The sequence below is a fragment of the Lemur catta genome, chromosome 1 (assembly GCF_020740605.2).
Source record: "Lemur catta isolate mLemCat1 chromosome 1, mLemCat1.pri, whole genome shotgun sequence".
NCBI classification, from domain to species: domain Eukaryota; kingdom Metazoa; phylum Chordata; class Mammalia; order Primates; family Lemuridae; genus Lemur; species Lemur catta.
The window spans coordinates 646,021-672,846 of NC_059128.1; the positions used below are offsets into that span (position 1 = coordinate 646,021).

The 26,826-nt window shown below is 47.7% G+C and overlaps 1 protein-coding gene across 1 annotated transcript; it reads left to right on the forward strand.

The window, feature by feature from the left end:
• Positions 1 to 1,121: 1,121 nt before the first annotated feature.
• On the forward strand, positions 1,122 to 26,377 carry LOC123643449 (immunoglobulin delta heavy chain-like). Its single transcript, XM_045558993.1, has 4 exons — positions 1,122 to 1,232; positions 21,308 to 21,672; positions 25,230 to 25,581; positions 26,223 to 26,377. Exons 1-4 carry the CDS (start codon positions 1,187 to 1,189, stop codon positions 26,375 to 26,377), a joined length of 918 nt encoding a protein of 305 aa, XP_045414949.1. The 5' UTR covers positions 1,122 to 1,186.
• Positions 26,378 to 26,826: the final 449 nt, after the last annotated feature.

A 26,826-nucleotide genomic window follows, 5' to 3' on the forward strand; every position in this document is an offset into this window, starting at 1 on the left:
ATCTGAGAACTGTCTGGTGCCACTCAATTGGGGTCCTCATGACTGTGGACCAGCCAACAATGAAAGGCTCTTCCCCACCGATAGACACTAACTCTGCTTTGGAGGCTAAACTTGTGTGTTCCCATGGAGGCAGGGGCAGTCCCTTGGGCTGAGGCAGTTTCTGTGGTTTCTCCACTGCATTCCACACTGGGAAGGTCAATTGCATCAACCACATGGCTGCGGGTGGCCAAGGGACCAAGGACAATGGCTCTGCAGTGCTCAGGCCTGAGTCACTACATCAGGGAACAAGACACAGCAACCCTCACTGCAAAATGCTGCTGTGTGTTAGAAGGATCCATAGTTCAGGTGGGAGGGGACACTAGTGAATGTCAAGTATGACCACAGGGCCACCTGCAGCAGGGGAGAGTGGAGCCTGACCACTCACACTCACAGTGTGACTTCCACAGAGATCAGGGCTGGTTACTGTCCCAGGCACGTGGCAGCCCCATGGACTGAACCTGGGCCTGTGTGGACCTGCCTGGCAAGAGGGAAATGTAAGGACAAACTGCAGTGGATCCTTCTAGGCCCCACTCATGTGCCCTGGGCCCAACACAGAGGAAACCACAGTTGTATTAGACAGTTTGTGAAAACCTGAATCCCCTCAGCTGAGTGAGGCTCATGTCAAAGTTAATGCACAACAGTGTCAAGGGCAGTGTGGATTTAGGTGGCCCAAAGTTTGATACAGCCTTGAAGTTGTAACGTTAGAATATAGCAAACTGCCATCATGTTCTCATTACAGAAAGGGGATTTTGCAAAACCTATGAGGCATGTTCACATTGATCCTGGAGCTGGTTCAGGGCAGCAGTAGGATGCAGTGTTGGGGAGCTCAGGCCAGATACTGCAGGTGCCTCTCACCAGATATGTGCTTCGCCTTGAGCACATTGCATAACTCCTCTATGCTTCTGTTTGTACAATTTCATCTATAAAATATCATGACCTATGAAGTCCCCCTTATCTTTGGGTCCTGCACTCCCTCAGGTGTCCCCACCCAGGGCTCGCTATATAGCAGGGGACATGCAAATAGGGCCCTCCCTCTGCTGATGAAAACCAGCCCAGCCCTCACCCTGCAGCTCTGGGACAGGAGCCCCAGCCCCGGCATTCCCAGGTGTCCCCATTCGGTGATCAGCACTGAACACAGACACTCACCATGGACTCTGGGCTGCGCTGGCTTTTCCTTGTTGCTCTGTTACAAGGTAATTCATGGAGAACTAGAGACATTTGGTGTGTGAGGGGATGTGAGTGAGAGAAACAGGGGTGTGTGTGGCAGTTTCTGACCAGGATGTGTCTGTGTTTGCAGGTGTCCAGTGTGAGGTGCAGCTGGTGGAGTCTGGGGGAGGCTTGGTCCAGCCTGGGGGTTCCCTGAGACTCTCCTGTGCAGCCTCTGGATTCACCTTCAGCAGCTATGGGATGAACTGGGTCCGCCAGGCTCCAGGGAAGGGGCTGGAGTGGGTCTCATACATTAATGGTAACGGTGGTAGCACAGGCTACGCAGACGCCGTGAAGGGCCGATTCACCATCTCCAGAGACAACAGCAAGAACACGCTGTCTCTGCAAATGAACAGTCTGAGAGCCGAGGACACGGCCCTGTACTACTGTGCCAGTGACACAGTGAGGGGACATCAGTGTGAGCCCAGACACAAACCTCCTGCTGGTGCCCGTGGGGCCGCCAGGGGGCGCCCAAGGCACAGGAGCAGAGTCAGCCCGGGGCAGGTGCAGGTGGAGGAAAAAATAATAGTTCATTTCATGTCAGAGTTTGGGGCCTCCCCTCTAGAAATCTCATCCTGGGACCTATTTCATTTCGTGGCTGTGTGCTCGTCCCTGTAGTGTCTGAATTAGAAGCGTCTTGTTGTAGTAAATGAACACGTTGTCACCTGCACACAAGGCAGAACGTCACTCAGGTGGGCAGAAGTGACCCTGCGGTTGTCACAGGGGTCAGAGGCCTGAGGGAGCCCAGGTGAACCTGCTGCGCATTTTCCAACCAGACTCAGCACAGACCTCAGTGGGACCCCTGAGTGGGACAGTCTTTGGGATTCAGATTCGGACATGCAGGGACCTGGGCAGGGTCACTGTCTCATAAAACCTAATGGTTTTACATTTTTCTCTCCTCATTTAAAACTAAACATTCCTGATGCAGAACTAATTTAGTTCTATTTTTTTCTGCAAGTCTGTTTTCTTTCTCCCTAGGTTCTATTTTCCCATCTTCGTCTTCTCCTTCTTCTCCAAGAAAATGGAGGGTGTGGTCTCTGTGTCTAAATCCCAGGACTCAGGCCCTTTACCTGGAGCTCAGGTGTGGCTCCTGTGGGACTGGGGAAAGATTGATGGGACTGTGTCACCCACCACTGGTGGGACCCTCCTGCTGTCACTTGGGCCTGGACTCACGTTGGAAATGCAAGTGGCCATTAGTAGCTGAGAGAATGAGAGTGATTGGTCAAAGTGGGACGTGTCCACTGAGACTCTCACAGAGTCACCTTCAACACCTGTGGCATCGGGGAGACCTGCAGATGGAAACCTCAGTGTGCTGAGAGCTCTGTGGTGGCATCCAGGTCCTTGTGTGTGGTGTCCTTGTGGTACCACATGATGACACAGCACCCTGCAGTCGAGTCCCTCCTGTGTGAAGTGCCTGCCCCAGATGGTCCTTTGTCCAGGAGCCTCCTCATCCTCCCCCCTCTGCTCCTCCTGACTGCCCTCTCCTGTGTCCCCCTCCTTCCTGTGGAGAGCAAACTCGTCCCCTGGTTTTACTCTCACACCCACCGTCATCAAGAGGGAACCAGGGCCATGTAGTGAACTAGGATTTGTCTCTAGACAACATGGGCTTTGGAAAAGATTTCTTCCAAAATGTAGTTTGTCATCATGAGAGATTCTCATGGAAAATGAGGTGCACCATCCATCTTATGAGGAAATTTCCATTTTTGAGTTATTTCCATGTCTACCTGTACACACAGATATGTCGTCCTCATAAGTAGGAAACAGTTAACTGTGTGAGACGCTTTGCCACCTTGTACAGTCCCTGCCTATGAAATGGCTACAGTCACACAGGAAGGTGGTGACACCACGCTGCACATCAGGGAGTGTGGAGGAAGGGACAGAACCAGCAGGACAGATGTGACCACTGCTCCTTTAGAGTTATTCTGTTGAGTTTAGCTATTTATATAGTATTTCTAATTCTAAATTCCTATAGCATTAAAACACACTTGCTTTATGTAAAGTCCAAGAGAGCTGCAAGCTCGGGTGTTGCTGAGCACATATCGTGGTGCAGGACACTGTGGGTGGCCCCGAGGTGGCCACAGGTGAAGGGTCACAAAGCGTGTGGGTGAGGAACACGGACATTACGGCAAAGAAGGCTGGTGTCCTCCTGGGGAGAACAGGACACGGGGACTCTGTGGGCTGAGTCTGCAAGGGCTCGGGCAGGGGCCCCAGGGTCTGTCCTAGAGAAGTGGCATCAGATGACAGGACCTGATGTTGAGCGATTCTGGAATAAAGTGAGGAGCAGGGAAATCAGCCTCGGGGGCTCCCCTGAGGGCTTGAGAGAGGTTGCTCTATGAATGTGACATCATGACATTTGGAGCAGAGGAGCAGAGAGCCACAATGGAGCAGCCACCACCCCCGACCTGTTGGATGAGATCATGCGTGTGTGGAAGCAGCACAGCTGACGCACGGCAGGAACGGATGGCGTGGATGGGTGTGGCTGCACGTGTGTGTCGTGGGAAAGTGGGATCCGTGCAGGGCAACTCAGGTCAGCGCAGGATCCTCTCTTCACAGTATCGCAGCTCGGAATGTTCATATCTACAGTTGGCAACATGCTTATTTTCTTAGTTTATTTGCTCAAAGCAATGGTATATGTTTCAAGTAATTCATCATTATTTTATATTTTACTGATATTTATATTTATAGCTTATTTTTTTCAATAAATTTCCTAAACTGTGGCTGGGAGCCTGCGTAAATATGCCCCTATCAGAGCATAGCAACCGAATGTAAGAGAGAAAAATGTTTCCCAGTTGCTGATTGCCAGGAGTCAGCCATTTCAGTAAGGTGCATGTGGTGGCAGTGTCTGGAGCCACAACATGAGGTTTGCAGTAACCTGTCATGAGATGCCTTCATTCTCTCCCAGTCAAACACAGCAAATGGGGACGGCTACAGCAGACACAGCTGGGATAATCTCCTCTGCTCTAAACTGCTCTTGCATCATGGTTTTCACTTTTCAACAGTCTATCTTAACTCACATCAGCCTGTATTTTCTTTTTAAGGAGATGATACCTGGGGTCTTGTTTTCTCATACCTAAGAGTAAGTCATAATGAAATAATTTAATTTTAACTTACTACTCGGTGGGTCAGAGCATCCAAGCCCACAGTAGAGTATGTTTTATTGATGTGTTATGACCATGGTGATTTAGGCAAGGGAATCCTTACAGTGTCTAAGGTGAGGCGTACCTCTTTGTCCCTATTATATATGGCAAAAACCATAATGGTATAGGGATCCTTTTTAAATTTTTTATGGGATTCTTATGTATAATTGTAATCTGAGCTTCAGTGATAAGGATATGCAATATTGTCAATGGGTGAATTTCTGCAGTGAGTATGATACTTACACCCTTTGATGGGGAGGACCAAAAGGCAGGCAATATCCTTTCATATTTTACCATATACTATTTTCATATATTTTGGATTCTAATGGAGTCACTGACAGACTGTTCTCTGTTCTCTTGCACAGTATAAGTATAGTTAATAATAATGTATTGCATATTTTGAAATAGCTGAAACATAGGATTTTAAATATTCTCACTACAAAGAAAGAACAAATATTTGAGGTGATAGACATGCTAATTATGCTGATGTGATCATTCCACAGTTTATACAGGTATTGACATACCGTTGCATCCCTTGAACATATATTATTATTCTTTGTCAATCAAAAATAAATAAAATTTTACCCAAGTGCGCAGCAACACATGAGTGCATTAATAAAACGTGGTATCTGTAGACCATGGAGTTCTACTCAGCCACAGAAAACAATGGTGATCTAGCACCTGTTCCATTAACCTGGATGGAGCTGGAGCCCATTCTACTAAGCGAGGTATCACAAGAATGGAAAAACAAACACCACATGTGTTCACCATCAAGTTGGTCCTAACTGATCAACACCAAGGTGTTCAACGGTGGTACTATTCAGTGGGTGCCGGTCAGGTGGGTGCACAGGGGGGTGAACTGACAACTAATGGATTGGGAGTGAACTGTGTGGGGGAAGGGCACTCCTGGAGCCCTGGCTCAGGTGAGGCAAAGGCATATATGTAACCAAAATGCTTGTACCACCATAATATAGTGAAATGAAAAATAGAAATAAAAATGATTAATATTTTGGTTGAGGATAATGTTAGGTTTCTTAATTTGATCAGTGTGCATGGTACACATATATCAAAACACATGTTATGAGATTAAATATATGCATTATTTTTCAATTAAAATAAAATAAAATGTTTAAATGCAACGGTACAACAAAACCCACCCAGGTACATTTCCTTTTGTGCAAATTGTATAATTTTTTGTATTTTTATTTAATTTTTAACATATCTTTTTTTATTTCATAATATTACGGGGGTACAAATGTTTAGGCTACATATATTGCCTTCCTCCCACCCGAGTCAGAGCATCAACCATGTCCATCCTCCAGACCCGAAAGGCAATCACAGCAACAACAAAAATCAGTAAATGGGAGGTGATCAAATTATAAACTTCTGCACAACCAGGACACAATCAGGAGAGCGAGCAGACAGCCTACGGAATGGGAGAAAATACTGGCATGCCACACATTTTATATTCTTTGTCTTTTCATCCGTGTCTGTACGCAGATCCTATGCAAACTGGTCCTTGCTGTGAAAATGTACAGACCTCTGTGGAAGCTCCATCTGATTTCTCATGGCCTCTGGGCACCCTCAATGTTCAGTCACAGAAAGGACAGTGTGAATATTTCAGTTCTTTTTCTTTTTTTAAATTTTATTTCAGGATACTATGATGGTACAAATGTTTTGGTTACATTTTATGTCTTTGCCTCACCCAAGCGAGGATTAGAGGCATGCCCTTCCCGTCTACAATGCTCACCTCGTCCATTAGTTGTCAGTTTATCCCCCTCACCACCTAATCCCTGGAAAATATTACTACCGTGTGAGCACCATAGTGTTGATCAGTTAGTGCCAATTTCATGGCGAGTACATGTGGAGCCTATTCCTCCCATCTTGTGATACCTCGCTGCAGATAATGGGCTCAAGCTCAATCCAGGAAAACATAAGAGGTGCTAGATCACTGTCGTTTCCTATAATTGAGTAATATTCCCCTGTATACATATACCAAATCTGAACGATGCCCTCATGAATTGAGAGACATTTGGGTTGTTTCCACATCCTTGTAATACTGAATTGTGCTGCCATAAACATTCGGGTGCAGATGTCTTTGTTATAGAATGTCTTTTGCTCTTTTGGGTAGATGCCTAATAGTGCTACTGGTGGATCTAATGGTATTTCCATTTTTAGCTCTTTGAGGTATCTCTAAATTGTTTTCCACAGACGTTGCATCAATTTGCAGTCCCACCCGCGGGATAAGACTGCTGCAAGTCTTGGTCTCTCTGCAGATTTCAGGTTTGTTCTAGGTCATATAACTTCCATTTTCTGAAATATTAAACAAAATGTGCTAATGTATGGCCCGTGCAGGTGTGTTGATGTGAATGATGATGTTGCTGTTATTGTTGTTGACGTAAAAAGAAGAAGAGCTGTTTTCTCAGCTGCCTCCTTCTCCCAGGTGAAGAGAAGCTTTATCCATAATAGCCAGGAATTGGAAACAATCCCAACATTAATCAGTAGGTGAATAAACAAGTATTTTTTGCAAATAATGCATTAGAACACTACATCATTGACAGCAATGGCTGTGTCAGGCACACTGCAGCGTGGCTGCATCCACAGAATGTGCTGTGAGTAAAATAAGCAAAAAGCACCTGTTACGTGATTCCACTGTTACAAATTCTAGAGAGTGAAAACTGAAGTAACATAAACTATGTTAGCAGGTGCCTGGATAAAGGGAGGGAGACGGAAGAGGAAAGAAGGAGGAATTTTAGAAGGATAAGTATCAACAGTGAGATAAATCGATTTCCTTAATATTGCGGACAGGGTGGTGGTGACGACAATATGTTTAATTTGCACAGTTAAAATATGTTAAGGAAACTGTACATCACTTATACATCATTAAATATGAACAATTAAATAGACTATGTGTTAGGGAAGGAGTGATGGACAAATAGGTAAAAACAAGTGAAACATTAAGTACTTGAAAATGGTTTTGCATTGATCCTGTGTGTTCCAAATATTTTAATATATTATGTAAGTAAAAAGAGGAAGGAAAAATTTGCTTTATATTTTTATTACAGAATCGAGGTACCAGAAACTGTCCTACGCATCTCCCAGTGGATTGCAGGGGTGGGATTATAGGCCCAGACACTGAGCCTAAATCTTCCAGGATATCTGTTCCTGGAAATACCACACAACCTTTATATGCATCTAGGGTGACATTTACATCTGTAAAATACATGAAACACTGACACCTACAGCACGTGGTTTGTGGGTGTTTATAAATTAGATACTTGAAGAGGAGTTAATTATTTATCACAGTACAGTCACACAGATTTTCTCTCGGCTCTGGCCTCCCTCAGCTGTCCCACCCAGGGCTTGCTATATAGCAGGGGACATGCAAATAGGGCCCTCCCTCTGCTGATGAAAACCAGCCCAGCCCTCACCCTGCAGCTCTGGGACAGGAGCCCCAGCCCCGGCATTCCCAGGTGTCCCCATTCGGTGATCAGCACTGAACACAGACACTCACCATGGAGTCTGGGCTGCGCTGGGTTTTCCTTGTTGCTCTGTTACAAGGTAATTCATGGAGAACTAGAGATATTGGGTGTGGGAGTGGATGTGAGTGAGAGAAACAGGGGTGTGTGTGGCAGTTTCTGACCAGGATGTGTCTGTGTTTGCAGGTGTCCAGTGTGAGGTGCAGCTGGTGGAGTCTGGGGGAGGCTTGGTCCAGCCTGGGGCGTCCCTGAGACTCTCCTGTGCAGCCTCTGGATTCACCTTCAGCAGCTATGACATGAGCTGGGTCCGCCAGGCTCCAGGGAAGGGGCTCGAGTGGGTTGCATATATATGGAGTGATAGAAGTAACCAATACTATGCAGACGCCGTGAAGGGCCGATTCACCATCTCCAGAGACAACGCCAAGAACACGCTGTCTCTGCAAATGAACAGTCTGAGAGCCGAGGACACGGCCCTGTACTACTGTGCAAAAGACACAGTGAGGGGACATCAGTGTGAGCCCAGACACAAACCTCCTGCGGGGCAGCGCGGGGCCACCAGGGGGCGCCCAAGACACGGGAGCAGAGTCAGCCCAGGGCAGGTGCAGGTGGAGGGTGAGGGCTGGTTTCCTCTCGGGGTCGGGGCTTCCTCTCCATAAAGTGGTTTCCTCTGGGGAACGTCTCTGAATTCACGATTCTGTGTTTCCCTCTGCAGTCTCTGAGTTAGATATGTTTGTGGTAATGAGAGAAAATATTGTCACCTGCACAAAAGGCAGACAGTGGCTTCCAGTCACTTTCCTCTTTCCCCAAATGGACATTAATTATCAACACTTCTCAGTGAGTCCGAAAATTTATAAAAGACTTTTCCTGCACAGCACGATGCAGCACAGCACACAGAGGGAAACGTCCCTTCCAGCCGGCAAGCAGGATAAAGCGCCTACAGGACGTCAGGGTCAAACGGAGTCAGCGTCCTAAGCAAGAGCACGAGGACCCCGTGGGGCTCCGTGTCCCAGCACCAGGCTCCCAACATGGATTCTATCTGACAGGATTCGAGGGCAGCGCGACCCACCGACATGTAGTGCAGATGTTGGCTCTGATGGTGTTAGACACCTGCACACACAGGCAGGCACAGACACACACACACACACACACACACACACACACACACACATTGAGTGGACACGGGAAGGGTTAGTCTCTCCACTACTGAGGTGTCTGCAGAGCAGGGCAGGCCCCTCAACACAGTCCCAAGTGGCTTCCTAGGGCAGGAAGGGAGACAGGCTCAGGTTTCCACAACAGTTCCCTGGTGGGGCAGGGGGCTCTGGTGGGGTCTGGGCCTGTGACAGCCATCTGGTGAGAAAGCACCTGTGATTCCTCCCTGGGATTCCCATGAGTGGGGCAAACAGGGAAGACGAAGGATGGGCCTTCAGATGTCAGGGGACCGACACCAGCTAATAGATTTTGACTTTTTTTTCCACTCAACAACTAGGTTTAAAAACGATTAAAAAAAAAAAAGATTAAATGATATTGTGTGTAGACAACAACCAGGTTTCCAGAAAAATAGAAGATATTTTGTTAGGATGAGATGATATTAATAATAATTAGGATGAGTAGGAGGAGTTAGACTGGGGTCCTCGTCACATGTTTTGGAGGGAATCTCTTCACTGTCCAAGATCATGTGCACGGTGAAGGTGGTGCTGTGGGCTTCAAAATACCAGAAGGTTCACAGGTTCTATAAAAAAGCTCCCTCTGACATCCTCCACTGCCATAGCCAGCAAGTGCCCAGAGTTCTGCATGGATGCTGTAGTTGTGAAATATGAACCCAAAAATTGACTCCCTGTGATTTCAATACTGTATTATTATCATTATTATTTTTTTTTGAGGCAGAGTCTCGCTGTGTTGCCTGGGCTAGAGTGAGTGCCGTGGCGTCAGCCTAGCTCACAGCAACCTCAAACTCCTGGGCTTCAGCGATCCTACTGCCTCAGCCTCCCGAGTAGCTGGGACTACAGGCATGTGCCACCATGCCCGGCTAATTTTTTCTATATATATTTTTAGTTGGCCAGATAATTTATTTCTATTTTTAGTAGAGACAGGGTCTCACTCTGGCTGTTCTCGAACTCCTGACCTCGAGTGATCCACCTGCCTCGGCCTCCCAGAGGGCTAAGATTACAGGAGTGAGCCACCACGCCCGGCCTTCAGATATTCACCTATTGACAATATTGCATATCCTTAATACGGAAGCACAGATTACAATTATATCTAGGTATCCCATAAAAAAATTTTGAAAAGTATCCCTATATTGTTATGGGTTTTGCCATATATAATAGGGACAAGGAGGTCCACTTCACCTTAAACACTGAAAGGATTCGCTTGCCTAAATCACCATGGTATTAGCACACATTGTCCCAAAACACTATCCTGTGGGCTTGGATGCTCTGACTCACCGAGTAGTAAGTTAAAATTAAACTATTTCATTGTGAATTACTCTTAGGTATGACAAAACAAGACCCCAGGTATCATCTCCTTAAAATAGTAAATACAGGCTGACGTAAGTTAAATAGACTGTTCAAAAGTGAAACCCATTATGCAAGAGCAGTTTAGAACAGAGGAGATTATCCCAGCTGTGTCTGCTGTAGCCGTCCCCATTTGCTGTGTTTGCCTTGGAGAGAATGAAGGCATCTCACGGTAGGTGCCTGCAAACGTCATGTTGTGGCTCCACATGCTGTCACCAGATGCATCTTACTGAAATCGCTGACTTCTGTCAATCAGCAACTGGGAAACATTTTTCTCTTGTAGATTTGGTTGCTATGCTCTGATGGGGGCATATTTAAACAGGCTTCCAGCCACAGATTAGCAAATTTACTGAAAAAAAGAACCTATAAATAACAGGAAATATGAAATAATCATGAATTATTTGAAACATATACTACTGCCTTTAGCAAATAAACTGAGAAAATAAGCATGTTGCCAACTGTAGATATGAACATTCCGAGCTGCGCTACTGTGAAGAGAGGATCCTGCGCTGACCTGAGTTGCCCTGCACGGATCCCACTTTCCCACGATACACACGTGCAGCCACACCCATCCACGCCATCCGTTCCTGCCGTGCCTCAGCTGTGCTGCTTCCACACACACGTGATCTCATCCAACAGGTCCGGGGTGGCGGCTGCTCCATTGTGGCTCTCTGCTCCTCTGCTCCAAATGTCATGATGTCACATTCATAGAGCAACCTCTCTCAAGGCCTCAGGGGAGCCCCCCAGGCTGATTTCCCTGCTCCTCACTTTATTCCAGAATCGCTCAACATCAGGTCCTGTCATCTGATGCCACTTCTCTAGGACAGACCCTGGGGCCCCTGCCCGAGCCCTTGCAGACTCAGCCCACAGAGTCCCCGTGTCCTGTTCTCCCCAGGAGGACACCTGCCTTCTTTGCCATAAAGTATGTGTTTCTCACCCACACGCTTTGTGACCCTTCACCTGTGGCCACCTCAGGGCCACCCACAATGTCCTGCACCATGATATGTGCTCACCAAAACCTGAGCTTGCAGCTCTCTTGGGCTTTACATAAATCAAGTGTGTTTTAATGCTGTAGGAATTTAGAATTAAAAATACTATATAAATAGCTAAACTCAACAGAATAACTCTAAAGGAGCAGTTGGCACATTTGTCCTACTGGTCCTGTCCCTTCCTCCACACTCCCTGATGTGCAGTGTGGTGTTAGCACCTTCCTGTCTGATCCTGTGACCATTTCATAGGCAGGGACTGTACAAGGTGGCAAAGCCTCTCACACAGTCAACTGTTTCCTACTTATGAGGAAGACATATCTGTGTGTACAGGTAGACATGGAAATAACTCAAGAATGGAAATTTCTTCATAAGGTGGATGGTGCACCTCATTTTCCATGAGAATCTCTCATGACAAACTACATTTTGGAAGAAATCTTTTCCAAAGCCCTTGTTGTCTAGAAACAAATCCTTGTTGACTACATGACCCTGGTTCCCTCTTGATGACGGCGGGTGTGAGAGTAAAACCAGGGGACGAGTTTGCTCTCCACAGGAAGGAGGGGGACACAGGAGAGGGCAGTCAGGAGGAGCAGAGGGGGGAGGATGAGGAGGCTCCTGGACAAAGGACCATCTGGGGCAGGCACTTCACACAGGAGGGGTCGACTGCAGGCTGCTGTGTCATCATGTGGTACCACAAGGACACCACTCACAAGGACATGGATGTCACCACAGAGCACTCAGCACACTGAGGTTTCCACCTGCAGGTCTCCCCGATGCCACAGGTGTTGAAGGTGACTCTGTGAGAGTCTCAGTGGACACATCCCACTCTGACCAATCACTCTCATTCTCAGCTACTAATGGCCACTTGCATTTCCAACGTGAGTGCAGGCCCAGGTGACAGCAGGAGGGTCCCAGCAGTGGTGGGTGACACAGTCCCATGAATATTTCCCAGGTGCCACAGGAGCCACAGCCTGGGCCACACCTGAGCTGCAGGTAAAGGGCCTGAGCCCCGGGATTTAGACACAGAGACCACACCCTCCATTTTCTAGGGGGAAGAAGAAGAAGAGTAACTTTTTAAAAATATAACCTAGAGAGAAACAAAACAGACTTTCAGAAAAAATTGAATTCAATCAGTTCTGTATCAGGAATGTAGAGTTTTAAATGAGGAGAGGACAACTTGAAACCGTTAAGTTTTATGAGACACTGACCCTGCCCAGGTCCCTGCATGTCCCAATCTCAATCCCAAAGACTGTCCCACTCAGGGAGTCCCGCTGAGGTCTGTGCTGAGTCTGGTTGGAAAATGCGCAGCAGGGTCCCCTGGGCTCCCTCAGGCCTCTGACCCCTGTGACAACCGCAGGGTCACTTCTGCCCACGTGAGTGACGTGCTGCCTTGTGTGCAGGTGAGAACGTGTTCATTTACTACAACAAGATGCTTGTAATTCACACACTACAGGGACGAGCACAGAGCCACGAAAGAAAATAGGTCCCAAGATGAAATTTCTAGAGAGGAGGTCCCAAACCCTGACAGGAAATGAACCATTATTTTTTCCTCCACCTGCCCCTGCCCTGGGCTGACTCTGCTCCTTGTGTCCCCTCGCGCCCCCTGGCGGCCGCTCGGGCAACAGCAGGAGGTTTGTGTCTGGGCTCACACTGATGTCCCCTCACTGTGTCTCTCCCACAGTAGTACAGGGCCGTGTCCTCGGCTCTCAGACTGTTCATTTGCAGAGACAGCGTGTTCTTGCTGTTGTCTCTGGAGATGGTGAATCGGCCCTTCACGGCGTCTGCGTAGCTTGTGCTACCACCACTAGCATAAATGTATGAGACCCACTCCAGCCCCTTCCCTGGAGCCTGGCGGACCCAGCTTATGTCATAGCTGCTGAAGGTGAATCCGGAGGCTGCACAGGAGAGTCTCAGGGACCCCCCAGGCTGGACCAAGCCTCCCCCAGACTCCACCAGCTGCACCTCACACTGGACACCTGCAAACACAGACACATCCTGGTCAGAAACTGCCACACACACCCCTGTTTCTCTCACTCACATCCCCTCACACCCCCAATGTCTCTAGTTCTCCATGAATTACCTTGTAACAGATCAACAAGGAAAAGCCAGCGCAGCCCAGACTCCATGGTGAGTGTCTGTGTTCAGTGCTGATCACCGAATGGGGACACCTGGGAATGCTGTCTCTGCAAATGAACAGTCTGAGAGCCGAGGACACTGCCCTGTACTACTGTGTGAGAGACACAGTGAGGGGACATCAGTGTGAGCCCAGACACAAACCTCCTGCGTGGCGCGGGGGGCCGCCAGGGGGCGCCCAAGACGCGGGAGCACAGTCAGCCCAGGGGACAATAATGGTTCATTTCCTGTCAGAGTTTGGGGCCTCTTCTCTAGAAATTTCAACCTGAGACCTACATTCTTTTCTGGTTCAGTGCTCGTCCCTGTAGTGTGTGAATTAGAAGCGTCTTGTTGTAGTAAATGAACACGTTCTCACCTGCACACAAGGCAGAATGTCACTCACGTGGACAGAAGTGACCCTGCGGTTGTCACAGGGGTCAGAGGCCTGAGGAAGCCCAGGGGAACCTGCTGCGCATTTTCCAACCAGACTCAGCACAGACCTCAGTGGGACTCCCTGAGTGGGACAGTCTTTGGGCCTGAGATTGGGACATGCAGGGACCTGGGCAGGGTCAGCGTCTCGTAAAACCTAACGGTTTCCAATTTTACTCTACTCATTTAAAACTGTACATTCCTGATGCAGATACATTCCATTGTATCTGTTTGTGCAAGTCCGTTTTTTTCCTCCCTAGGTTCCATTTTCACATCTTCGTCTTCTCCTTCTTCCCCCTAGAAAACGGAGAGTGTGGTCTCCGTGTCTAAATCCCGGGGCTCAGGCCCTTTACCTGGAGCTCAGGTGTGGCCCAGGCTGTGGCTCCTCTGGGACCTGAGAAAATTGATGGGACTGTGTCACCCACCACTGCTGGGACCCTCCTGCTGTCACCTGGGCCTGCACTCACGTTGGAAATGCAAGTGGCCATTAGTAGCTGAGAGAATGAGAGTGATTGGTCAGAGTGGGATGTGTCCACTGAGACTCTCACAGAGTCACCTTCAACACCTGTGGCATCGGGGAGACCTGCAGGTGGAAACCTCAGTGTGCTGAGAGCTCTGCGGTGGCATCCAGGTCCTTGTGAGTGGTGTCCCTGTGACTCCACATGATGACACAGCACCCTGGATTGGAGTCCCTCCTGTGTGAAGTGCCTGCCCCAGATGGTCCTTTGTCCAGGAGCCTCCTCATCCTCCCCCCTCTGCTCCTCCTGAGTGCCCTCTCCTGTGTCCCCCTCCTTCCTGTGGAGAGCAAACTCGTCCCCTGGTTTTACTCTCACACCCACCGTCATCAAGAGGGAACCAGGGTCATGTAGTGAACAAGGATTTGTGTATAAACCACATTTGCTTTGGAAAAGATTTCTTCCAAAATGTAGTGTGTCTTCATGAGAGATCTTCGTGGAAAATGCGATGCTCTATCCTTCTAATGAAGAAATTTCCATTCTTGAGTTATCTCCATGCCTATCTCTAGACACAGTTGTGTCCTCATTGAAAGTAGGAAACGGTTAACTGTGTGAGAGGCTTTGCCACCTTGCACAGTCCCTGCCTGTGAAATGGCTACAGAGTCAGACAGGAAGGTGCTAACACCACACGGCACATCAGGGAGTGTGGAGGAAGGGACAGGACCAGCAGGACAGATGTGACTACTGCTCCCTTGGAGTAACTTTGTTGATTTTAGTCTTTCTGATTTCAGCATACTATGGGTGTACAAAACTTTAGCTAATGCATATTTCCCTTGCCCCACCTCCCCCTGTGTCAGAGCTTCAAGCGCGTCCATTCCCCAGACCCCAAAGGCAATCACAGCAACAACAAGAGTAAGTAAATGGGGCCTGATCAAATTAAAGAGCTTCTGCACAGCCACGGACACTGTCAGGAGAGCAAACAGAAAAACTGGGAGGAAAGACTCACATGCCACACATTTTATACACTTTACGTGTTTCCATCCATGTCTATATGCAGATCATATGCAAACTGGTCCTTGCTGTGAAAATGTACAGTCCTCTCCGGCAGCTCCAGCTGCTCTTTCATGGCTTCTGGGCATCTGCAACGTTCAGTGACAGAAAGTATGGTGTGAATGTTTTGGTTCTTTTTTCTTAACATCAGAAAGAGTAATAGAGGGTGGGCACCAGTATCCGTGTTTCCACTAAATCCACCTTAGAAGACATGCAACTGCCGGTCTCTTTCTCCAGGTGCATACTTTGTCCTCAGACCCTCATGCTCACCTACGTGGGGAAGATGAGAATGTCCACCCACTGACTGTCCCCCACTGCACACACATCCCAGTGTCTCCAGGCTATGGGAGGGTGGCATCTGTGTGTGGGAGCAAATGTCCTGGGGTGATGTCCTGTCTCTGCTTCCCCAGAATCCCACCATAGTGGGTGATGTGCTATGAAAATGCTGTTGGCCACCTGAGCAAAAGCTCATGTAGATGTGCAGAGGTGACATCTATTTTGAAATAAACTTTGGAATCTGGCTTGAAATGACAGATGATTGCAGCTTCCGATCATCTGGGAATGGGCTGGCGACAGGCAGAAGTGGGGCAACTGTGGCTTTCTCTAATAACAGCCTGGCGCACGGTCACTGCACTGAGTGCAGTGGGGACCCCAACACATACTCACATGTTGCAGCGACTGAGGTCCTATACTAATGCGTTTCATTATCATTGAGCCAATTATGCATTTAAGTTGCATCTGTGTACATGTTGTGAAAGCCTGGGAGTTCCAAAGAATACTCCAGTGGAATTACTGGGATCTAAACATATTCCTCCCTTACTCACTGTGTAAACGCAGCCACACCCTAATGCTATAGTCCCTGCCCTTGCAAAGACTGTGACTGTTTCCTGCCCTGCTAATCTTTTGTGTGAGAAGCTTAAATGTGTTGGGCAGCACCACGTGTTCCTCAGATGGGGCACTGGGAGTGAAGCCAGATAAAGTGCGGGGCTGGTGCTATGCCTACTCCTGCTCCTGTTATTCCCATGAAATGTCCATAGACTCGGATACAGCTGCATCCTGCTGGATTGCAGCCCTTCCCCGCAGTACAGGGAACTATGCACATGCATGCGGGAAGCCCCATTGCACTTGAGGCCCCAACACTTGTGCAACTGCAACAGCGAGAAGGGACGCTATTCGAGGTGCTTGGTAACCTCACCAAAATACCCCACTGGTTCCACTACGAGTTCCTGACGAGGCCGAAGGCAGTTCCCCTCGAGGCTTGGTTGGTGGAAGCAATCTTCGGCCAGGGCGGAGAGCATATTCCGGACATCGAGTGTGTGTCCCACGTCCTTCTTCACGTGAATCGGTGGGACCTGGAAGGCGAGGCTGAAATCTTGCTATTTGGGCGGCCCTATTACCAGAACGACACAGCCAAGTTGCTCATGAACTTGGCTGACCATTACCGCCAGCTCCGAGCGCAAGGCTCAGAGGAAGTCCCTAGTGAGGAAACCAAGGCTCAGCAGTTTCCGAAGGCCGTCCAGGAGGTCCGGACCCAGCGGTCTCCTGAAGCTAACGGGGAGGCTGGGACCCAGCGGTCTCCCGTCCAACCTGGGAAGTCGGGACCCAGCGGCCTCTGGTCTGGGTCCGGGAGGCGGGCACCCAGCAGTGTCTGGAGGCTGCGGGCGAGGCCGTGACACACAGGTCTCCCGAGGCCGCGGGGGACCCAGTTACCAGGTTATAAAGGCATCTCAGGTCCTGAGAACCCGATCCTTCTAGGCCCTATTTCTGCGTAGATGCTGGGGGGAGAATGGTGTGGATTGTCTTTGTTTTCCCCTTCTGTTAAATGTTTGCAAACACACACTTAGAGTTGTAATAAAGAATTGCATTGGGAAAAAAACATGAAAACGGTTTTCATGAAAATGAAAACCAAAATAAAGCAGGGGTAGTTAGACATATATGAAACACAATAGACTCCAAATCAGAAGTAGTAATTAGAGAAAAGAAGGACCTTCCATAATTATAACTTGTGAATTCATAAAAAGGATATCCCTTTTGTAAATAAATACCTCCTGTCGTCAGGGCACTGAAATATATAAAGCAATTATGTAAAAATCTGAAGGGATGAAAAGGCTGCAATATGATAGAGTAGGAGACTTCATTGCCCCATTTTCAGTAATGGGCAGGCAGATCATTAAAAGAGAAAAAAAAGAAAATATGAAGCTTCTTGATTTCAAACCAACCTCCCTGACAAATACATGTGGGGCACTCCATCCATCTATAGCACAGCAGGACGACTGTAGTTAACAAATTAATACGTACTATACATTTTCAAGTAGCTGAAAGACAGCACTTTGCATATTCCAAACACAAAGAAATGATAAATGTCTGAGGTTATAAATTTGCTATTTACCTGATTTGATCATTAGACATTTTATACACATGTAATACAAAAAATCTAAACTTATCAAGCAGAAATTAAAAATTTCAAAAGTCCTTTCTATTTAGATAGGATGCTATTGTCACACATTAAAAATAAACCAACACAGAGCTGAAAATGGATATTATTTTACCTTTTAATTGTACATTTCCTAAAAATGATACATGCATTCAGTTTTATCAAAATATATTTAATTGTATTTTATAATACTGGTTGAAATAGACACACTTTCACTTAGAAAAATATTATCTCCACTTTGGACAACTACTTCATGCCATGAACACAAATATTTTCAAATGAACCAAGTGGAAAGAGTAATATTGGGGCAGGGCACATGTGTGTGTGTGACGTGTGGGAGCCCTTGCAGGTGCACAGACCTACGTCCATGGTGGATGTGTTGTGTGTGTGTGTGTGTGTGTGTGTGTGTGTCTATGCGTGTTTATCCAGCTTCAAATTCTAGGAGATTCTTGTGTATGTTACTTCGGGTTTGTCATAATATTTGGAAAAGTGTTGCCTGTATAATTCTTCAAATATTTATTTTTTTTTGTCTCTTTGTTTTTAATTTTCCTTTTGTAATTTGAAACATATCCATATTACAATTTTCATAGGGATATTCTGTTTTCTTCACTCTTTTTGTCTTTGCAACTTATCTTGTGTAATTTCCAATGACACTTTTTTAAGTCCCTGGTTTCATTTTTGGGCTGAGCCCACTCTACTGACGAGTGCACCCAAGGCTTCTTCAATTCTCAAGCACATTGTTTGATTATTTCATGCTTTACATTTCATTATTGATGTTTCCATCTGTCAGTAGCAGGCACCTATCTGATCCTACAGTCTGCCTGTATTTTCCTGTAGAGATTTTTGTATAATAGTAATTGTGGTCATTTTAAATGTTCTATTGAATTAGATCTTTCTAACACTGTGTCATTTACAAATCACATTCTGATCATTTGTCAGTTATGACTTTGATCTTTGTCTTGAAAAAGTCTTACAACTTTTGTGGATAGCCAGACACATTGCATTGGACAGTTGTTGGGGCCTTCGTACCTATGCTGTATTTATGCATCTTCTGCCTGCAGTTTCTCATATCCTACCTTGACTAGGACTTCATTGTGGAGGTTTCTGACAACCTCCTCGGGGCCACATTTGGAATCAGTTTCTGCTGGGTCTACCACAGTTGAAGGCTGTTCCTTCTACATCCACCAGAGACTTCAGATTCCTCCAGTGACCCTGGTTTCTGTTTCCTGCTAGGCTTTATGTTTGCACCTTCTGCTGTCCTGCAGAGGTCTGTCTGTGTCAGCTCTGCCACACACAGTCCCCTGTGATATCCCCCTGACAATTGTCAATGGATGGGGGTTGGGCTGAGGTGGAATTCTCTGCCCTTCAGCAGAGCTGTACTTCTAGTGGGCTGGTGGCCCGGGGTCTGGGTGCTGCCTCCAGGTGTCTCCATCTCTGCTCCAGAGGAGCTGATGGTCCAGCATTCTTGCCCGTCCTCCTGGGGTACAGTGTCCCTGGTTGTCCCTCATTGTTCTCTCTCACAGCTGCAGGGGTTCTCCCTCGGTGTCCTTACCTTCCAGATGCGCTGCCCTTCCCTGCAGATCGAGGCTTTTCTTCCACAGGGAAGGGGGAGGTGGCTCTGGACATAACCTTGCTGGGGACGTCTGTTTCCCTCCCAGGTCCTACAGGGTCCATCTGTGCCCCCAGGATGCCAGTTTTGTGGGTTTTGCGGCAGATCAATTCTCAGTTGCACAGTGGTGATGGGGGTGGGTCTGGATGTACTTCCGAAGTGTGTGCATCCCTCTGTCCCAGAGAGAACCTTCCCAAAAGGGAGGTTTTGTGACTGTCCCTGTTATAGAGGACAGAGAGAAGAGGAGGGGAATCCCCTTAAACACGTGGCCCCTGAGAATTCCCCAGCAGGATGCCTTTGCCATGCTCAGCCTCCAGCAGTCCAGTGCACGCTGGTAGCTGCATCCTGCCGTAGCCTCCATTGCATATGGCAGCCCCTGCCCCGGAGCAGCTCGTTCCCTGGCTCAGTCACTTCCTGCAAAACTCATGTCTCCCCACCTCAGGTTAGTTTTTAGTCTTATAGTATCAGTTATACAAGGTATTAAATAATGTTTGCAAAATTGCAACTACTGCAGTTTATCTATTGTTGTCAAAGTTGTTCTAAGAATAAAATTTTAAAAAATATGTTTCTCACTTGTGTACACCTTCAAGCTGAGTAGCAGATTTAAAGACCCAGAAAATGTAAGTAATGTATATAGATCAACATCTTAACAGAAAAAATACTGTAACTTTGTTCATTGGAATACTACGCCTTGTTATCATCTATGAACGTATGATACACAACACAGCACCACTGTTACTCGCCTTTACACTGAGTTAATAAGAGTACAGGTTACATTATTCCATTTTTACTTATTCTAGAAAATGAAAGCTAAAGTAGTTTAACAAGATCAACATCTCTCCAGGGGATGGTGGAGGAAGGTTAGCAGACAGAAGGGAAGACAGAAGAAAAGATGAAAACATTACTGAGAACTGATTTGCTCACTGTCTTCATAACGATTATGGATGTATCAATATTTGTCAATTGCACACTTTAAATATATGAAGTTCTCCCCATGTCAATTATAACTCATTAAATTTATATCACATAAATAATAAAAATACTATTGGTAAGAAGTCTTACAAAGATAATACATTACGTGTCCAAACACCCAGAAAATTCACCAGCATCCACCTTGGCCTCTGCCTACGTTGGGGTAAAGTCCAGGTGTGGAAAATCACACATGTTCTCAGACAGAGTCCTTGAACCCGCACTAGGCGTGTTCACTCCGTGCGGGAGACGGTTCGTGGGTCAGGCGTGTGCAGTGCTGACGAGCACAGGCTCAGATCCGAGAGCTCACTCTCACCAGACGCGAGCTCCTGCCACATTACACAGGCCCTCGATGCCCGGGGGTGACTCTCACATTTGTAACATGGAACAGAGATGGACACTTACAGCACATGGTCCATGTCCATGTGCCAATAGGAAGTACGATGATGGATGCTCAGTATTTATCACATTACGATCTCATAGGAAGAATTTATAATGTATAATAAACTATTACAATTCTCATACAACTTCAACCAGACACTCACATCTAATCTGGACCCTGCCCTCCCTCAGCTGTCCCACCCTAGGGCTTGCTATATAGCAGGGGACATGCAAATAGGGCCCTCCCTCTGCTGATGAAAACCAGCCCAGCCCTCACCCTGCAGCTCTGGGACAGGAGCCCCAGCCCCGGCATTCCCAGGTGTCCCCATTCGGTGATCAGCACTGAACACAGACACTCACCATGGAGTCTGGGCTGCGCTGGGTTTTCCTTGTTGCTCTGTTACAAGGTAATTCATGGAGAACTAGAGATATTGGGTGTGGGAGTGGACGTGAGTGAGAGAAACAGGGGTGTGTGTGGCAGTTTCTGACCAGGATGTGTCTGTGTTTGCAGGTGTCCAGTGTGAGGTGCAGTTGGTGGAGTCTGGGGGAGGCTTGGTCCAGCCTGGGGGATCCCTGAGACTCTCCTGTGCAGCATCCGGATTCACCTTCAGCAGCTATGACATGAGCTGGGTCCGCCAGGCTCCAGGGAAGGGGCTGGAGTGGTTGGCAGACATTAATGGTAATGGTGGCAGCACAAGCTACGCAGACGCCGTGAAGGGCCGATTCACCATCTCCAGAGACAACGCCAAGAACACGTTGTCTCTGCAAATGCACAGCCTGAGAGCCGAGGACAGGGCCCTGTACTACTGTGCCAGTGACACAGTGAGGGGACATCAGTGTGAGCCCAGACACAAACCTCCTGCGGGGCAGCGCGGGGCCGCCAGGGGGCGCCCAAGACGCAGGAGCAGAGTCAGCCCAGGGCAGGTGCAGGTGGAGGGTGAGGGCTGGTTTCCTCTCGGGGTCGTGGCTTCCTCTCCATAAAGTGGTTTCCTCTGGGGAACTTCTCTGAATTCACGATTCTGTGCTTCCGTCTGCAGTCTCTGAGTTAGATATGTTCGTGGTAATGAGAGAAAATATTCTCACCTGCAAAAGGCAGAGGTTGGGTTCCAGTCACTTTTTCCTGTTCCTAAATGTGCATTAATTATCAATCCTTCTGAATACGTCTCAGGGACCTCAGGGGCAGACGGAGTCAGCGTCCTAAGCAAGAGCAGGAGGACCCCGTGGGGCTCCGTTTCCCAGCACCAGGCTCCCAACATGGATTCTATCTGACAGGATTCGAGGGCAGAGGGACCCACAGACATGTAGTGCAGATGTTGGCTCTGATGGTGTTAGACACCTGCACACACAGGCAGGCACAGACACACACACACACACACACACACACTGAGTGACACGGGAAGGGTTAGTCTCTCCACTACTGAGGTGTCTGCAGAGCAGGGCAGGCCCCTCAACACAGTCCCAAGTGGCTTCGTAGGGCAGGAAGGGAGACGGGCTCAGGTTTCCACAACAGTTCCCTGGTGGGGCAGGGGGGTCTGGTGGGGTCTGGGCCTGTGACAGCCATCTGGTGAGAAAGCACCTGTGATGCCTCCCTGGGATTCCCATGAGTGGCGCAAACAGGGAAGATGAAGGGTGGGCCTTCAGATGTCAGCGGACAGACAGCAGCTAGGAGAATCTGACTTCTTATTCCACTCAACAACTATTAAATGTTTTTAATTTTTCTTTGAAAAGCAGGCAAAGGCCATTATGGGTGGAAAACAATGAGGTCAGCAGGAAAAAAGAAGACATTTCATTAGTATGAACAAATCATAGTACTAATGAGGATGAGTAGGAGGAGGAGTTAGACAGGTCCAATGTCTTGGTCTTGGTCCAATGTCATGGGTGAAACCTTTTCACTGTCCAAGCTCATCAGCTTATCCTGAAGGCCCTGGGTCAGCTCTGGGTTTCAAAATACCAGAATGTTCACAGGTTCTACAGGGGTGCTCGGTTTGAAATTCTCTACCACAGTAGACTGCCAAGTGTCTAGAATTCTGAACGGATGGTGTCATTGTGAATTATGAACCCGAGGGTTTCCTCCCTGGAATGGCACTGCTGTGTTTCCCTTAAAGTCCTTCATAATATTTGTTCCAGTATGGCTCAAGGCCAGTATTTTCCTTATGTTTCCCCAACACACACTATGTCCTGGTGGAACATGATGAGAGACTGCTAAAAAGATGTAGTAAAAGGAGCCTGAATCTGTGGTGATAGGAGTGTCGATAATGCATGAACTGCTTTCAAAATTGTTTACTCTCGCAGGCAATAGGGAAAATGCTAGCAGGTGTCGTAAAATCTAAATGTTTGTTCAGTTGCTACCAAGTCATGGGGTAACAACTGATGTGTCCTTGAGGGACTGGACCACAATGCTGTAAGCTACTGCTAATGCTAGAGTGGTGAAAGAATTCAAGAATTGCTTAAAACTGTGACATTCAAATTTCATAATGCTAATTGGATCAACAATTTCAACATTATCTGAAGATTTCCCATGAGTGGACGGTGTGTTATGTGAGCAGTGGTGAAGCCTCACAAGCTTAGACGGCATCACAAACTAGGTTTAGGCTTCTTGGTCTCAGTAATGACACCCTACAACACTTGTTTAGCCCCCATGTTATTTTTTTGCATGATTCGTGTTTATTTTAGTTGGGGCTCTAGGATTTAGAAGTCTATCTCAAATTTTCTTACCTTTTGGTTAATTTTGATAGGTTTTCCAGAACTTTTGAGAAACCCTTTTGTTTGCAAAATATCCCAAGTTCATGTACTACTCTAAAAGCATACCAATTCAATCCAATTTTTTTTGATAATGGAGAAGCACTACAAAGGGAAATGACTTCTCCCAAATGGGCTGATTTTACCTCCAGTTGAGCACAACGTTGTAGTGAAAACTTTTCTTCCGTAATATGAATCTCTGTTTAATAACTTCCAGTTTTATTAGTGAGGTGTGATTGATGAACAAATAATATAGTCTCAAGGGTCTCCATGAGCATCTCATCCCAGGAATATACAGAACTTTTCGCTGATGCAGACAAAATAGCTCTGTGTCCACACTTAGCTTTCAGCCCCGTGTCCTAGCACACAGAGAACCGCACACCACTGTTCACCTCAGCTGGGGCTCCTGACTAGGAAATCAGGTACTTTTGGTTTTAATGCCTCTAGACCATCATATCTGGCTATTTTAGCAAAAAGTAAAGGCAACATGAAATAACCAAACAATAATGAAATTCATAACCGAATGAAACAAGAAGCCGGATGTGAGTGGCTCCATCTTTGCCAATTTCAAAAGCTCATGCTCCCAAGGAGCTTCTTGTCTCAACGTCTCACACTGATATGCAGAAAACGTCCGCTTCATCCCCCAGAACCCTCTTGTGTGGATGGTGAGAGTGTTTTCAGGGTCACGTAGATAGGACAAGGGTGGAAGAGAGAGGACACCTTTCTGAACTTTCCCCTGAAGGATCAGCAAGGTCACAACAGAGACTCTCTTCTGCCTCCCTGACTAGAACTCTGTCACCCGCCCACATGCACACGAATTCCTGATGGACATAAATGCTACAATGATGAGGCTGACCATTTTATCACATAAAATTACTGGAAACTGACATAAATATTTTCCTTTCTTTTTCTGTTTTCTTCTTCTTTGTTCTTTTGGAAAGAGGGTCATGTTATGCCACCTACCTACAAAACAGTGTCATCATCATTGCTCACTGCAACCTCAAAGTGATGGGCACAAGTGATCCCACTGCCTCAGCCACCCAAGTGTCTGGGACTACAGGTGCAGCCACAGTGGTCGGGTGAAATATAAAATATATATATATATGACATTGTCTCACTGCGCTGCCAGCCAGGCTGGCCTCAAACTCTCTGCCTGAAGTGACACTCCTACTGTGGCCTCCCAAAGTGATGCTTTACAGGCATGGGTCACAGCACATGATCGTATTCAATAACTAACCTTTCTTAACATAAGTTAAATAGTTTTTGATCATTACCTGAACAACCACATTCCTACTGTGATTGAGTTTCACCTCCATTTCCAATATTCAAAACTGGGCCTCCATGAGAGTCTAGTGCATAAAAACATCTCCCCCCAGACACTCACTTGTGATCTGGGCCCTGCCCTCCCTCAGCTGTCCCACCCTAGGGCTTGCTATATAGCAGGGGACATGCAAATAGGGCCCTCCCTGTGCTGATGAAAACCAGCCCAGCCCTCACCCTGCAGCTCTGGGACAGGAGCCCCAGCCCCGGCATTCCCAGGTGTCCCCATTCGGTGATCAGCACTGAACACAGACACTCACCATGGAGTCTGGGCTGCGCTGGGTTTTCCTTGTTGCTCTGTTACAAGGTAATTCATGGAGAACTAGAGATATCAGGTGTGGGAGTGGATGTGAGTGAGAGAAACAGGGGTGTGTGTGGCAGTTTCTGACCAGGATGTGTCTGTGTTTGCAGGTGTCCAGTGTGAGGTGCAGCTGGTGGAGTCTGGGGGAGGCTTGGTCCAGCCTGGGGGGTCCCTGAGACTCTCCTGTGCAGCCTCTGGATTCACCTTCAGCAGCTATGACATGAGCTGGGTCCGCCAGGCTCCAGGGAAGGGGCTGGAGTGGGTCTCAAGGATTACTAATGGTGGTAGCAACACATACTACGCAGACGCCGTGAAGGGCCGATTCACCATCTCCAGAGACAACGGCAAGAACACGCTGTCTCTGCAAATGAACAGTCTGAGAGCCGAGGACACGGCCCTGTACTACTGTGCCAGAGACACAGTGAGGGGACATCAGTGTGAGCCCAGACACAAACCTCCTGCGGGGCAGCGCGGGGCCGCCAGGGGGCGTCCAAGACAGGAGGAGCACAGTCATCCCAGGGGACAATAATGGTTCATTTCCTGTCAGAGTTTGGGGCCTCTTCTCTAGAAATTTTATCCTGGGACTTATCTTCTTTCGTGGCTCTGTTCTCGTCCCTGTAGTGTGTGAATTAGAAGCGTCTTGTTGTAGTAAATGAACACGTTCTCACCTGCACACAAGGCAGAATGTCACTCACGTGGGAAGAAGTGACCCTGCGGTTGTCACAGGGGTCAGAGTCCTGAGGGAGCCCAGGGGAACCTGCTGCGCATTTTCCAACCAGACTCAGCACAGACCTCAGTGGGACTCCCTGAGTGGGACAGTCTTTGGGATTGAGATTGGGACATGCAGGGACCTGGGCAGGGTCAGTGTCTCATAAAACCTAACGGTTTCAAGTTGTTCTCTCCTCATTTAAAACTCTACGTTCCTGATGCAGAACTGATTCAGTTCTATTTTTTTCTGCAAGTCTGTTTTCTTTCTCCCTAGGTTCTATTTTTGAAAAGTTACTCTTCTTTTTCTTCTCCCAGAAAATGGAGGGTGTGGTCTCTGTGTCTAAATCCCGGGGCTCAGACCCTATACCTGGAGCTCAGGTGTGGCCCAGGCTCTGGCTCCTGTGGGACCTGGGAAAGATAGATGGGACTGTGTCACCCACCACTGCTGGGACCCTCCTGCTGTCCCCTGGGCATGGACTCACGTTGGAAATGCAAGTGGCCATTAGTAGCTGAGAGAATGAGAATGATTGGTCAAAGTGGGATGTGTCCACTGAGACTCTCACAGAGTCACCTTCAACACCTGTGTCATCAGGGAGACCTGTAGGTGGAACCTGAATGTGCTGAGTGGCTGTGGTGGCATCCAGGTCTTTGTGAGTGGTGTCCTTGTGACTCCACATGATGACACAGCACCCTGCAGTACAGTCCCTCTTGTGTGAAGTGCCTGTCCCAGATGGTCCTTTGTCCAGGAGCCTCCTCATCCTCCCCCCTCTGCTCCTCCTGACTGCCCTCTCCTGTGTCCTCCTCCTTCCTATGGAGAGCAAACTCATCCCCTGGTTTTACTCTCACACCCACCGTCATCAAGAGGGAACCAGGGTCATGTATTGAACAAGGATTTGTGTCTAAACCACATGAGATTCACAAAAGATTTCTTGCATACATTAGTCTTCATCGTGGGAGATACT

Coding starts and splice junctions, on each gene's coding strand:
- LOC123643449 (XM_045558993.1), top strand. CDS start 1,187: ATGGACTCTGGGCTGCGCTGGCTTTTCCTTGTTGCTCTGTTACAAG. Junction 1,233..21,307: donor CCTTGTTGCTCTGTTACAAG/GTAATTCATGGA, acceptor CTGTGTTTGCAG/GTGTCCAGTGTGAGGTGCAG. Junction 21,673..25,229: donor CTCCTGCGGGGCAGCGCGGG/GCCGCCAGGGGG, acceptor ACAGGGGTGTGT/GTGGCAGTTTCTGACCAGGA.